This window comes from Eubalaena glacialis, chromosome 9, assembly GCF_028564815.1.
Source record: "Eubalaena glacialis isolate mEubGla1 chromosome 9, mEubGla1.1.hap2.+ XY, whole genome shotgun sequence".
Taxonomy (NCBI): Eukaryota; Metazoa; Chordata; class Mammalia; order Artiodactyla; family Balaenidae; genus Eubalaena; species Eubalaena glacialis.
The window spans coordinates 109707682-109722224 of NC_083724.1; the positions used below are offsets into that span (position 1 = coordinate 109707682).

General features: G+C 54.7%; 1 protein-coding gene across 1 annotated transcript in view; it reads left to right on the plus strand.

Annotated features, from left to right (window-relative positions):
- Positions 1–14543, plus strand: part of RHOBTB2 (Rho related BTB domain containing 2) — a 28324-nt gene that overhangs the window by 4081 nt on the left and 9700 nt on the right. The window contains exons 2-6 of the mRNA XM_061200695.1: positions 2549–2636; positions 10944–11145; positions 11776–11879; positions 12405–12590; positions 13263–14281. Coding sequence (XP_061056678.1) covers positions 2549–2636; positions 10944–11145; positions 11776–11879; positions 12405–12590; positions 13263–14281 — 1599 coding nt within the window. The remainder of the gene's footprint in view (positions 1–2548; positions 2637–10943; positions 11146–11775; positions 11880–12404; positions 12591–13262; positions 14282–14543) is intronic.

Here is a 14543-nt window from a genome sequence, read left to right on the forward strand (position 1 = left end):
GGGGTGTCTGTTCAGGCTAAGCTGACCTTGACAAGAACACTGAGCCCTCTAAGTGTTTACTAAACAAACCCTGTCCTCTGAGTAGGGCAGCCAAATTTAACCCAACCTCATTGTCATGCGATTATGTTTTTAAGATGCTCCATTCCTTTATCTGGAAGCAGGAAACAGTAATACATGCTCACAGTGGACCACTTCTGAGGGACAACAGAAAACTTTCCCATCCCTGACACCAATTATTATCTCTGTGAGCTCTAGCACAACCAGCTACCGAGGGAGAAAATTGGGTCAGAAGAGAGGAGTTTGGGGGCTCCTGGCCACACACCTCCCCTGTCCCTCTCTCCTAGACCCCTCCCTGCCCCCTCTCGAACACTGCAGCCACATGGAAACCTGTGGGGAACAGTTGGGGCTTTTTATAATTTTATTTGTTAACAGTTCAGGCTATTTTTTTTTTCATGCTGAAAGCGATGCCAATGCCTCATGAAAATGTTGTGAAAAAAAACAAGTCTATTTTGGGGTGATCGGCCTCCTCAGAGCTTCTCACTTGTAGCTCTGCAGGCTCCAGGAATGGGCCTGCCCTCTCTCAGAAGTTCTGCAGCTTGCCTGAAGTTCAGGATCTCGTGCCCAGATGCACTGGCTAGGGGATGCATTTTTGTCCCCCTCTTGTCATTTTCCTGCCTAGAAAGCAGGGCAGAAGAAACACCATCTAGCTTCTTTCTACTTCCAGCTGGCCTGGCAGTGGCTTCCGGTGCACTGTTCTGAGAAATGAACATCCCAGGAGACTCGTAGTGGATCACGTCTTTCCCCCATGGCATTCGTGGTGATGGTACTTGCAGCTCTTTAAAGACATAAGCCAACAAGTGCTCCAATTTCTCTACTGAACGAAGCGCTGTTTCAAAGCTGCAATATCTGTTTCATGGAGGCCTCAGCCAGCTGCGCAGGGCCAGGGGAGAGGGGCTTGGGTGGGTGGGCAGAGGGGTCTACATGCTCAGAACTCTGCTAGCAAGGGCTGGCTATAGCCTGGCCAGACCTGAATGGGAATGGATCCTTCAGTTCCTGCTGGAAGCAGCCCTGCCAGCCCCACGGTGTGGCTGTAGGAAGGCTGCAAGGACCAGCTGGGCTTGGAGGATCTCAAGCAGAATTCACTGCCTCACCTGGCTTGTTCATTTTCTCAGGACCGTCCCCCCCACCCCATCCCCGCTACTCCCCAGGCGCTGGGCCAAGGTGGGTCTGAAATTTTCCAACCCTGGTAGGTCAGACTGTCAGAATTCCACCCCCCGATCCTCGCCCCATGCCCTCTGTGCTGTCTGCTTTCCATAGGCAGCCCTGGGGTGCACAGGAACACATGGCACTGGTCTTCTGTTCCAGCGTAGGTCTGTGATGGAGAGAAGGCGGAAGTGGCGGAAGAGTTCAAGGGACCACACAGTCTCTGATCTCAGCCCGGGAAGATGAGAAAATCATCTAGCCACCCCCTGACTTCGGGCAAGGAATACTGTTATCCTCAATGGGAGACCAGAGAGATGAAATTCCTTGACCAAAGTCACATAGCCAGTTCCTGATGGAGGGGCTACTAGAACTGAGATCGGCTCCTCGTCTGTTTTGGTTTCCTTCACTCTGGGCTCTTGGGGCTGCTGTGGTCCACATCTCTGCCCTCACTGGGCTTGGGGGGCCTCCTCTTCCCTTGGCTTCCTTCTGTCTTGTCACCACCCTGCCCCTAGGGGGTTGTCACAGAGATACCCTTCCATTACCCTGAAATGACACAGTGCCATCTGTTTCCAGAGGTCTATGGCTGGCCTCTCCAAGCCCTTTCTTGATGATTCCCTATTTCTCCGGAAGTTCTAAAATTTTCTTTGGCTGAATTGGTCCCCAAATTGTGACTGACCACTTAAGGAAGCTGAAAGTGGGGACGATGGCAGAATGAGGTTCTGTCTCTGCCTCTTACCATGTGTCTAATCCCTCCACCCTCCAGGCCAAAATGCTTCCTTCTGCGCTCAGCCTTGGCAGCCATCAGCTGATATTTTACTGAGTCCCAATTTGGGTCAGGAGCTGCTCCAATGAAAAGGACAGCCAATAAGATATAGGCCTTCCATGTTAGGAACTCATATCAGATGTCAGTGCTGGAATGAGCCTCAAAAGTCACCTGACCCAACCCTTGTTCATGAGAAAGCTGAGGCCCAGAGAGGTCTGGGAATTGTCCAATGTCGCACAGTTGCATGAGGACGGAATCCAGGTCTCCTGATGGACAACGGACCGATCTTTCCAAATTACCAAACCAGTTCGGAATGTGTAGATGCCTGCAGCATGGGATGGCCCATGACCCCAGTTCTTGCCCCTCAAGGAGCCCCTTGTCTCCCTTTGATGGCCTCTCTCTTGGCCCCGGGGCTGAGTGTTTCAGCCCATCGGGCCTGGACAGCAGAAGCCACGCTCTTACCTTGAGTAGGACCCTCTGTTTGGTCTGATCGACCTGGTGGTGCCTCTTTGCATTACTCACAGTGTGCTCATTCCTTCTCCCACTCTCTTCCCCTGCCCTGCCCCCTTCCCTTCCATCCAGCCCAACCGGGAGCCTGGAGGGAGCACAGAACAATGGCAGCCCGAAGAAAAGGCCAGTACAACCTGTGGAAGCCCTCTCTGGACAGCATGTGAGTAGCCACTGGGTGATGTCAACTCCTTCCCCATCAAGTTATGTACCCCAAACATTTATCCACACGTCCAGGATTTATTGAGCCCCTCTTGAGTGTCTGTTGCCAGGCGCTAGACCAGCACGAAGGGTACTCTTTTGAATAAGCATAGTCCCTTCCCTAAAGCATCCTCAGTACTGTGAGGGACAGGGAGACCCAATGATACAGCAGGGTGACTGATATTCTTAGGGGAGTGTAGAGGAAGGGTAGGGAACCTAGACTTTGCAGGGGATACTCATGGAAGACTTCCTGGAGGAAGTGACATCTAGGCTGAGATTTGAAGGATGAGTAAGCATTATCCAAGTGAAGGGGGTGGAAAGAGGAAGGGTGTTCAGGCTGAGGGAGTCACTTGAGCAAAGGTCCAGAAGATTCCTGTCTCCTCGCAGAGACCTGAAATTCCCACCGAGCCCTGGGCAAGGAGGCTGAGAGACTCCAGGCTTCCAGATTCGGCTCCTTCACCCTGCAGGGGCTCTGCATCTTGAGAAGCCTCTGACTCTGCACATTGCTGGAGATAGGGTCAGCCCACGTCAGAAGGCCTATGGGGTGGGCTTCACAGAGGCTCGAGCGTTCCAGGAGAGGGGCAAAGAGAAGACAGGCTAGCAGCCCACAAATAGTTGAAGGGCTGAAGCTGCTTGGGAAGCAAATGGAACATGCAGGTTGGAGGAAGGCACAGTGGGAAGGGTCTGCATAGCTTGGGCTGGTACCAGGGAGGGACCTTCAGAGCCACAGGGAGAGGAGGGCTTGGTGGCACTGGCTGAGAGCCTGCTGCATGGGTGCATTCCTGAGAACCAGATGGAGAGTTCTCTCCCCAGACCAGCCTCCTGCTCACGGGCTTCAGGAAAACGGCAGCGCTCGATGTCCTGGAGGAGGGAGGTTATGGGGATAGATGGAGGGGGTGACTTTGGGGGACAAGTTCAAGGGGTTTATGTCATTGGGCAGGAGGAGTCACAATAGGGCTGTGGTAAGGGAAGAGATTTTTGGGGAGGCGGGAAACTAGAAGGTAAGGAACCCCTCAGGCTGCAGCGAGGCACTGTCCCCTCAGGGCAAGTAAGCCTGGCGAGGAAGGTCCTTGACTGGGCCGCCAGCAGAAAGGCAGTGCGGACACCCAGCCAGCCAGTGATATGGGGGAGTCAACAGCCCGTCCTGAAGTGCTCCAAAGAAACACACAATGGTTCCAAGCTGCAGAAACTGGGAAGAGGGGGCTGGTGTGTGTGTGTGTGTGTGTGTGTGTGTGTGTGTGTGGTGTGGTGTGTGTGTAACAGAAGAAAGCAGGAGGCAGAGAGAGAAAGGCCAGGAGCCTTTCTGGAAAAACTTCCCACACAGGCCTGACTTGAGACATACAGTTGACCCTTGAACAACAAGGGTTTCCACCGTGCGGGTCCACTTATAGGCAGATTGTTTTCCAATAAATATGTATACAGTTGGTGCTTCGTATTCACAGGTTTCTGCATCCGCATGGAAACCTGAGAATAGGGAACACCAACTGTATTCATTGTACTTTGCCATTTTATATAAGGGACTTGAGCATTTGAGAATTTTGTTATTCCCGGAGGGCTCCCGAAACCAATCCCTAGCAGATACCAAGGAATGACTGTAATCTGAAGCGAGGAAAATGGACGCCCCAGGGCTGGGGTGGGCGGGGTGCAAGGTGAGGGGGAGGGGGGAGGCTGCCTGCACTATGAGAGGCTGCTGAGGGCTGGGAGCTGGGGCCTGGGTCAGAGGGCTCAGAGCAGGTCACTGACAACTCCTTGGTTGCTGGCGAGGGACCCAGCCTCAGGGAATGGCCCTGTCTTCCATTGGAGGGCTGGCAAAGATGAAGCAAACATGGTAGCCAGATCCTTGGCCTGGGAGCCAAGATCTTGAGGCTGTCTTGAGTAGCTGGGAGGCGTGAATTGAGGGTCAGGGTTGGGTGGGAAGAAGGCCTGGCATTGGCCACAGTTGGGGCAGAGGCTGAGGGCTGGGTCTTGGTAGTGATCTGCCTCTCAAGCTGAGAATCTTCAGTTGCCCTGATGAGGAGAAAAAGCTGTGATCTGGTGCCTCTTTCTCCAAAAAGAGAAAGGGTGCATAGCTGCAAGCCCTGTTGCCCCATGACTTTGGGGAGAGGTCAGTTCTCTTTTCCTGCTTTGTGATGCACTGGGGCTCTGCCTGTTGCTGGGATGTGTGAAACATGAAGCCAACAGGCTGGCGCTCTGGAGTGGGTGGAGGAATCAGGATGTCAGACACCCTGGCCCCCCCATGGTGCCCATGCAGAGATCTCATACTGTGCTCTTGGTGCAGAGGATGGGGTGAGGCTCTTCAACACCAAACCTGTGGGAGCAGCACACCTGTACACATTTGAGTTTCTTTCCTAAGCATGTGTTCAAACCATTACTCTGTTTTATGAAGAGGGAATCCTAACTAGTAGCACCCTCGATCATGCTTAATCTCTTTTCCAGCTCTAGGTAGATTCAGAAGGAGGTGGGGGAAGCATCCCTCACCAATCATGCACTTACTCAACGTGGACCAGGCCGGAAAGCATGAACACCTTGGTGGGCAACTTCCAATTATATGCATTCATAGATGGGAAGCATGCTTCAGACAATACAAAATTCATTTTTTATTTGGCTTTATTTTTTGGCAATTATATGTTGCAGAAACTAGTATTAAAGTGGATTTGCATTCTCAGAGCACAAGTTGGAGGTGTGACGGAGGCGGTTAAGTGGGAGGCACGTCAATCTGGGCTTTAAAAATTGTCCAGAGGTAATCGACAAGATGGATAAAACCAGACTGAGCTGACTACTGTAATTACTAGCAGTCAAGATCCTCATAATCAAACTAGCCTTGAACATGGAAACTTCCTTTGAGGACCACTCACATTACAGATGTCATCCCTTGTAATCTATTTTACAGAATTTTGAGACAGAGAGCCCAAAGGTGCCTTAGGTAATGTCTCCGGGGCTAGTGTCTTCGTGGCATTTCTTTCAGAGGGCAGAAGATACTGGTGAACGCCAGGTGGCAATAGGATGAATGTGGGATGGAAGTGGAGCCTGCTGGAGAAGAGGGACGGGGGGGAAAAGGCTTCGATGGGAAACAGGTGCAGGTGGTACAGGGCCCACCCTGAAACTCATTAAGGGCCATGGAAATTGGAGACATAGGCTGTAGCTGCAGGGGTGATGATGGAGGGAGGGAGGCCCTCAAATGCCAGAAAAACGGCCCTGCCGGCAGAGGAAACGTTGTCTTCCTTTTCCCATGGGAAGCGGTGGAGGCCTGGGGCTAAGTAAGGGTCAAGGCAAAAATGTCGAGTTCCCCTTCCCTAACTCGCACCCCTTTCAGGGCGGACTAGGATGCTCTAAGAGTTCTTTCTCAGCCTCCCGGAGGAAAGAGGGGAACCCTGTGGGAGTCCAGTGAGGTTTTGATCCTCGCCAGGTAGAGGGACGCTGCCCCAGCACGAGTAGCGAGCCGAGACCCTCTACGCCGCTTCCCTCCCGGAGTGGGGACAGGTGGGGGGAAGAGGAGAGGGAGCTAGCGGCGTCGCGAGGCGGGGAAGGGGGCGGGCCTCCGAGACGCCCAATCCCCTTCTTTCTCCGCCCCTTCCCCGCCCACCGACCCCTTTCCACCAACGGAGCGCCGAGATGGGAGGCACCTGTCACGGCTGGCGTCCTGGGTACGATTTTGCCCCACCTTTTTTCCTGCCTTCTTTCTTTCTTTTTTTTTTTTTCCTTTCCCTTTTTTGTGAATGAAAAAAGGAGGTCGCGAGCGGTCCCTGGGACTGCGGCGCTAGGCGTCTTCGTGGCCGCGCCTTCGGAGCGGGCCCGGGCGCGTAGCAGTGGCGGCCTCGCCACTCTAGCCCACTCCTGCTCCCTGCCTCCAGCCTCCGCAGCCAGAGGACCGTTGGCGGCGGCGCGGCCCAGCCGCGGAGGTCGGAGCGGCCGCCAGCTGCCCGGCTCCGGCGTGCCTGCATGACTCTGGGCGCCGGGGGCGCGGGGAGATGCTGATCCGGAAGAGGCAATGGCTGCAGTGCCGCGCGCGCGGCCGCTCCCTGCCAGCCGTCCGGCCCGGGCTGCTCTGTCAGAGTTTTTGATCTAACGCGAACCGGGCCCGGAACCAGAGCGGCAGCTGCGCGACGGCGCCGGCATCGTCCTAACTTGCACGCGCGGAGTGACCCCAGCCATTTCACTAAAATGAGCGTGCTTAGCAGGAAGAGATGTGTTCCTTACACTAGAAATTACCCCGTCACATGTAGCAGTGTAAGTAAATGATTAATTTCTGTTATGGCTGGGTTGCAAGCAGTCTCTGGTCGCCGCTTCCCCCCTTCTGCGTCCTCCCTGGCCCTGTCTGCGCCCCTCCTGACTTCCCTTGGGCTTCCGCTCTTGCCTGGGCTATAGCTTCGGCTGCTGGGGTCTTAGGGGGCGGGGGACTAACATTTTCTTGGTTTATCTAGGGAAAGGAAGATGACTTGATTGCCGTGGCGTGCCGTGGCCTTCCCCCTTCCCCATTTAAAATTTTTTTTAATTTTTATTTTGCATGTGTGTGCAGAACAGCGTGCAGGAAAAAAGGTCCAGAGTGGTGGAAATGTTTCCGTTAAAAACCAATGGAATGTGTTTTGCTCGCTGTTCTGGAGACGTTTCTTTCCACACACTCCATTGCAGTCTGTGCGTCTGAGTTCTGCCAAACTACTGGGAGAAATCCTTAGGGCTGTTTGTTGATGTTTGAAGAGGCTTATTCTGTGTTTAGGCTTGCATTTTTTGTTAATATGACCATTCAGGATCCCTTTGGGCCCTGCTGCCCATCGGGTCTGTGGAGGGATTCATCTCTTTGCCTTCCCCCATGTTACAATGTCAGTGACCTGGGTGGGAGCCTCTTTTAATTGGAAGGCCACCCTCTCTGCTTTTCTCTTCCTGATCCTATACATCCTCCTTGATTTTTACCTTCATTTTCAAGATATTTTGTATTTTGTGTAAGATGCAGGATGTGGGATATTGGTTGCTAGGAGACAAAGCAGGCTCCCAGGGAGATTCTGTTGTTTCCTTGACAACCAGACTAGGGCAGCTACAGATGAACAAGCCTCCTATCAGCTGTGGGAGGGAAAGAGGGGCTTTTCTGGGCTCTGCAAAGAGTGTGTGTAGGTGTGTGAGTGTGGGACTGGGAGCCCGTGAGTGTTGCAGCTAATCTGAGCACACCTTTCATTTTGGCCTGTCCTGAGTTCAAAGAGCTGGGAGAGCAGTGGGCAGGAGGCTGTTTTTGGAGAAGGGAACAGGGATCGTGGGATGGGGTGGGAAGGGAGCACCTACGTGACGCTGGGATCATTGAGGGAAAGGAGTGGCCTGGGGGTCGTGATAGCCAGGGCAGGGTGGCGAGGGAGCCATAGTGTACGGAGGTTAGTCAGGAGGCTCAGAAGGAATGGGGTTGAGGCAATTGTGCAGAAAAGTCTAGAGTCATTGAAGGAGAGAGTGCCAGAAGGAAAGGGGAAGTTGAGAAGCTTACTGAGTGGGTTGTGCCATTGTATATAAGCAGTGATACAGTAAAGTAGCAATATTCTTGAGCAAAAATTACATTACTGTTGGCAGTGGCACCATATCTCCAGTACAGGTCCTTTTAAAGACAGGCCTGATTAGACTAAGAGTTCTGCTGGCTTAACTGGGCTAGTGTGTATCTTAAAGAGAGATATAATTACACATATAGATATGTAATCCAGCATTATATAATACCACATTACATAAGAAGGCAAATACCTCCTTTTGGCCCAGGCTCTCTTGGCGTGGATTTACCAAGATTCAGGAGACTTTCTTCGGGAGCCCTCATACCCATTTTCCAGAAGGGCAGATTGTGGCCCAGAGAAGTGAAGTGATTTGCCCTTTCCCAGATCTGACAATGAAATTTGCCAGTCAGGCAGTTGGCACAGGGGTGGAGTGGGTGAGAATGATAAAAATCAGGAGGAAGTCAAAGGACAAGCTGGGGAAGGACTCAGGAGCAGCTGGGGAATGGATGGGGAGGGGCTGCTCCGCTGGAGCAGCACCCAACAGGTCTGCTGTCTAAACTCACAGCACAGTGTCGCCCTCCCGCTTGTTGGTTAGCTGTCCCCTGCTTAACCACAGAGGTGCATAAGGTGTGCCTGAGTGTTTGAATCATAGACTCGATGATCTTGGACCAGCACTGAACTGCTCTGCTGGTGTTCTGACATCCTCCTCGCCATCCAGCTGCTCCTGGATGTAAGAACTGATGTGCCTGCTCCGTACCTCCTCGTCCCCCCTTCTGCCTACACACCTCCATGCTGCTGGAATCTAAATTTGAGAAGGAAGTTCTGTGGGCTAGTAGGTTTTTATCTTTCTTCTACAGCTGCATGTATTTGTATTTGAGATTCTATCTGTTTTGTTCTTCAGTCGATAAAACAGAAACCACAACCCAGAAGATTCCTCCTAGCGCCAACACATCCTCCCCGCTGCCTGACTTGAGACCAGGAGCTGTCAACATGGGGTTCCCGGTCCTCAGTTCAGGAGAGAGAGCAGCGGGGAGGCAAGATGGTCGGCAGAATCATGGTTGCTTGCTGGGGAGGGCGAGCAGGGGCAGAGGAAGGAGAAGGAATGAGGCAGACGGTTGCGCTGGAGACTGGCGGGGGGTGGGGTGGGGGGGAACCTGCACGGAGACCCCTTGTTGTTTAGATCCTGTAAAATTCCAAGAAGGGGGAGGCGCTTGTCTCATTGAAAAGTCCTTGCTGTACTTTTTGCTTAGGTGGCTGAGATGCATCTACTCGAGCAAATCCCAGTTGCCATCGTTACTTGGATATTTCAGGTCTGCATTCCTGCATGCTGGCATCCAGTTACAGCCCGGCATGGTGGCCTGACTCTTGGGCTGGATGGCTCAGCAGTGAGGGTGCCTGGGCAGCCTCCAGGACTCCTCTGAGCTCAGCCTTCCTTGGCCTAGGAAGGATTCCTCCAAATTGCTCCAACCCCCAGCTGACTTCAGGCGCACAGGGAAAGTGAGTGGGGGCAGGCCAATGACCCTGGCAAAACCAAGCTTCCTAATAACGCCTGCATCTACCCTGACCCTCTCTCTTCAGCTCTTCCAGGAGGTGGATGCCAACTGCGAGGCTGCCAGCAAAAGCCCCTTCAAGCCGAGGGCCCCTTCCTGGTGACAGCTTTTTAAACACCGACATGACATTTTGACTACAGAAGGGACTTCTGTTTGTTGATTTGAGCAATCCCTCTCTGTGGGTGGGCAAGCCACTTCCTCTCTACCCAACACAGAAGGAAACTAAGGCAAATATTTGCCCAGAAATTCAGGCCCAAGTTTCTGACTCTCTGCTTCCCCATTACCCATGCAGTCAAGTTAGCGAGCTTCCTTCCAGGGTTGCCGGTGTCTGGGGGCTTCCAGCCTGAGAATCCTCCTCCCCAGGAAGGAGAAGTGCGGAAAGGAGCGTATCTCACTTCCCCTGAAACTTGATGCAGGATGCTTGGAGGGTAGGGGATGGGAAGGTCCATTGGTCTCTTAGCCGTGAGGTGTATCATCCCAGGCCCGTAGTTACCCCCACTGCCATCTCAAAACAGGGCCTGCTGCTGAGTGAGCCACGTAGGCAACGGGACAGACCCAGAGGAGGAGAGGGGAGGCCTGTGGACTGCTCAGGTGCATCCGGAAGCCTCCTTAGCCCAAAGAGCCTGGGCTGAAAAACTCTGGCATCTCCATAAAGGGGGCCGGGGTTGAAGGATAGCCATGGGCAGGCTGGGGCTTGGAAATCCACAAGCAGAGAGGGAGAGAGACAAAGGTGGAGGCCAGGAGAGCTGCTGCCCAGCTTTGGCAAGTCCATTAAATTTTAAAGCGGCCCTGCCCTCGGGCATGCTGGGAAGGGGTGGGGACCCGGCCGTGACTCCGCTTCTCTCAGCTGTTTGTTGTCCTGCTGCCACAGCCCTGCTGGCTGGAGAAGGAGAGCCGATGATGACTGAGCTTCCTAGGCAGACACTTCTCTTCCCGGGAGGGTGGGGACTGGCCCTGGGCAGACTCCGCCTTGGCATCTCTCTCAGGCATCCCCCCCATCCCGAAGCCCCACCGGAGGATGGTGGCAACAGGAGGGAGACCAGAGGTTCACCTGGTGGAGCTGCGCCTCTCAGCCTGAAGGGGCTCCCGTCTCCTCGGGCCCCTGCAGAGCTCTTGCCCAGAAAGCCGCCCGCTCCTTCCTCCTCCTCTCCGCTCAGATGCTTGGAGAGGGGGCAGCCCTGGCTGAGGAGAGCAGCTGGCCCCGGCCCTCCGGGGGCTGGCATGCAAAGCTGTCTTCACCGCTTCTCTCCTCTCCCTCAGGTCCCAATTAATGGATTCTGACATGGATTATGAAAGGCCAAACGTAGAGACCATCAAGTGCGTGGTAGTGGGGGACAACGCTGTGGGCAAGACCAGGCTCATCTGTGCCCGGGCCTGCAATGCCACCCTCACCCAGTACCAGCTGCTTGCCACCCACGTGCCCACAGTTTGGGCCATCGACCAGTACCGGGTGTGTCAGGAGGTAAGGCTGGGCGTCCATGCCGCGCATCTGGGCTTCTTCCCCAGGGATCACTCCAAACGGGGCCCATGCTGAGCTCATGGAAGCCCCTTAGGGGTCGGGTGGAGGCAGCTGAAGAGCACGGAGCCCCGGGAGGGAGGCCTGAGAGGAGCCCCCCCCTCCAGGGGAGGGGTCCTTGGCCCTTTGTGTTTTGCACGGCTGAGCTGGTGCCTGGGGCGTAGCATCTTGTGTAATCATAGCCCCCAGTAATGGGGAGCCCTGAAGGGGGGAAAGTGGTGGTGCTTTGGAGAGATGAGAGCTGGCGGTAGGAAAGAAGCTGCCAGCTAATGATACCAAAAGATCAGAGGCTTGGAAGTGTCCAATTGGCAGGTACAGTTGGGAACAAGGGCAGGCTCCCTGAGAGATCCCGTCCACTGCCATAACGGTCTGCCCTCTGAGAGTCTCACCTCCTGGCCAGCTCTTGTTAGTGAGTCTGCAGAGATGGCACCTGGATGAAGGTGTTTTAAGGCACACGTTGGGAGGCACTAGGTGTCCCTCCAGCCCCCATGTTGCAGGACCCTCAGGATTGAGGAGGCACGCAGGGCCTCCAAGAACCGTTGCCCTAGATTCCTGTCCCCGTCCCTGCCCCCACAGGTGCTGGAACGTTCCCGAGACGTGGTAGATGATGTCAGCGTGTCCCTCCGCCTCTGGGACACCTTTGGAGATCACCACAAAGACCGTCGCTTTGCTTATGGGAGGTAGGGAAGGCCCCCGGCTGCCTGCGGGGAGCCAAGTGGATGGCTTTTCCCTGCTTTCCCCGAGGTACGAAGCGACTCTGTGAAACTGAGCCTGGGAGGAAGGAGTGGAGAAAGCAGCACGGGCAGACCCTCGAGGGGGCGGCAGCCTGGGTGGTTTGCGGTCAGGATGCCTGGTTTGAGTCCTACCCTGTTAAGCAGTAGCTCTGCGACTCTGAGCAATTAGGAGAGCTGTTCTGAGATGAGTTTCGCAGATGAGATGGGAAAAAGTGGTCATTTCTAACTCACAAGATAGCTGTGAGGTCAAAACAAGAGTCTTTGAAAGCTCTAAAATGCTAAGTTAGGGGTGCATAAACTAGAGGTGCTGTTATTATACGTTTTGGGTAAGATCATGTGAGCAGATCCATATGACAGACGTGGGACTGTAGTGTAGGGGGTGCAGGTGGGTATGTGTGTTCTCCCTCGTTCCAGGGGCAGGTAACCTACCACTAGCTTTCTTTGCCTGTAACCTCACTCTCCCACCGCCAGATCCGATGTGGTGGTTCTGTGCTTCTCCATTGCCAACCCCAACTCCCTCCACCATGTCAAGACCATGTGGTACCCAGAAATCAAGCACTTCTGCCCCCGAGCACCTGTCATCTTGGTGGGCTGCCAGCTGGACCTGCGCTACGCCGACCTGGAGGCTGTCAATAGGGCCAGGAGACCCTTGGCTAGGTAGGGGGTGCTGGTGCCTAGGGAGGGGAAGGGGGCAGATGGGGTGCGGGGGTTGTCTCCCGGCTTCCTGCTCAGTCCTGAGGGAATCCACTGAGCCTCACATCTCTCCCTCCATTTGAAGCGAGCTCATGTAGGGAGACAACAAGAGTTCTCATTCTTTCATTCTCCCATCCATCCATCCATCCATCCATCCATCCATCCATCCAGCTATCCATCTGTTACACACTGAGTGGGCCGTACTGGGCTAAGCATCATGAAGAGAGAAGGAGAGGGAGTCTTTGCATGAAAGGGGCTCATAATCTTGCTGGGAGATGAACTTGATAGGTGAACATGTTAAAAACCAACGTGGAACATTGCATGCTAATTGCCAGAGAGGTGGTTGTCGCTACCACTGTTTTGAGCTGGGGAGATCACCAGGGCCTGGCATAGATATGGAGGGCTTCCTGGAAGAAGAGGGGATTGGAAGTGAGCCTTGAAGGACTAGTAGGATTTAGCGAGACAGAGGAGAAAGGGAGTGGAAATGAGCAGGGCAGGAATGGGGCTTAGGACACGGATCCTGAGCAGAGACCCTCCAGCCTGGTGAAAAACAGACAGGCTCTGGAGAGCTGCCTCTCCCCGCCCCCTGTTCTCTACCACCAACATGAATTTGGCTTCCCTTCTTGAACCTGCCAGGCCCATCAAGCCCAATGAGATCCTTCCCCCGGAGAAGGGTCGAGAGGTGGCCAAGGAGCTGGGCATCCCCTACTACGAGACCAGCGTGGTGGCCCAGTTCGGCATCAAGGACGTCTTTGACAACGCCATACGTGCAGCGCTCATCTCCCGCCGGCACCTGCAGTTCTGGAAGTCCCACCTCCGCAATGTGCAGCGGCCTCTGCTGCAGGCGCCCTTCCTGCCCCCCAAGCCGCCTCCCCCCATCATTGTGGTACCCGACCCCCCCTCCAGCAGCGAGGAGTGCCCCGCCCACCTCCTGGAGGACCCGCTGTGCGCGGACGTCATCCTGGTGCTGCAGGAACGTGTGCGCATCTTTGCCCACAAGATCTACCTCTCCACTTCCTCCTCCAAGTTCTACGACCTGTTCCTCATGGACCTGAGTGAGGAGGATCTGGGGGGCCCCTCAGGGTCAGGGGGCCCCTGCCCGGAGGACCACCGGGGTCACCCTGATCAACACCACCACCATCACCACCACCACCACGGCCGGGACTTCCTGCTTCGGGCAGCCAGCTTTGATGTGTGCGAGAGCGTGGAGGAGGGCGGGGGCTCCGGGCCCGCTGGGCTCCGGGCTTCAACTAGCGACGGGATCTTACGGGGCAACGGGACAGGGTACCTGCCTGGGAGGGGTCGAGTGCTGTCTTCCTGGAGCCGAGCTTTTGTGAGCATCCAGGAAGAGATGGCAGAGGATCCACTGACTTATAAATCCCGGCTGATGGTGGTGGTGAAAATGGACAACTCCATCCAGCCGGGGCCCTTCCGGGCTGTTCTCAAGTACCTGTACACAGGGGAGCTGGACGAGAACGAGCGGGACCTTATGCACATCGCCCACATTGCTGAGCTGCTCGAGGTCTTTGATCTGCGCATGATGGTGGCCAACATTCTCAACAATGAGGCCTTCATGAACCAGGAGATCACCAAGGCCTTCCACGTCCGCCGGACCAACCGGGTTAAGGAGTGCTTGGCAAAAGGCACCTTCTCAGGTATGGAACGTGCCTAGGAGCTGATGTCCAGAAGGCAGGGGAGTTCCCTCCAGGAGCCTTCTGAGGTCCAAGTAGCATTCTAAGTCATCTCAGCTGCTGATGTCCTGGAGACACAGTGGCTCTGCTCCTGAAGCCCAGTGTCCCCAGCCTGAGAGCGTGGTCACATAGTACTTCACAGCCTGTGGCTCAGAAGCAAGCAGGTTGTCTGGGTGCACTGTTGACCCTTGGGGTTGGTTGTACCACATTCTTTCCCCACATGCTC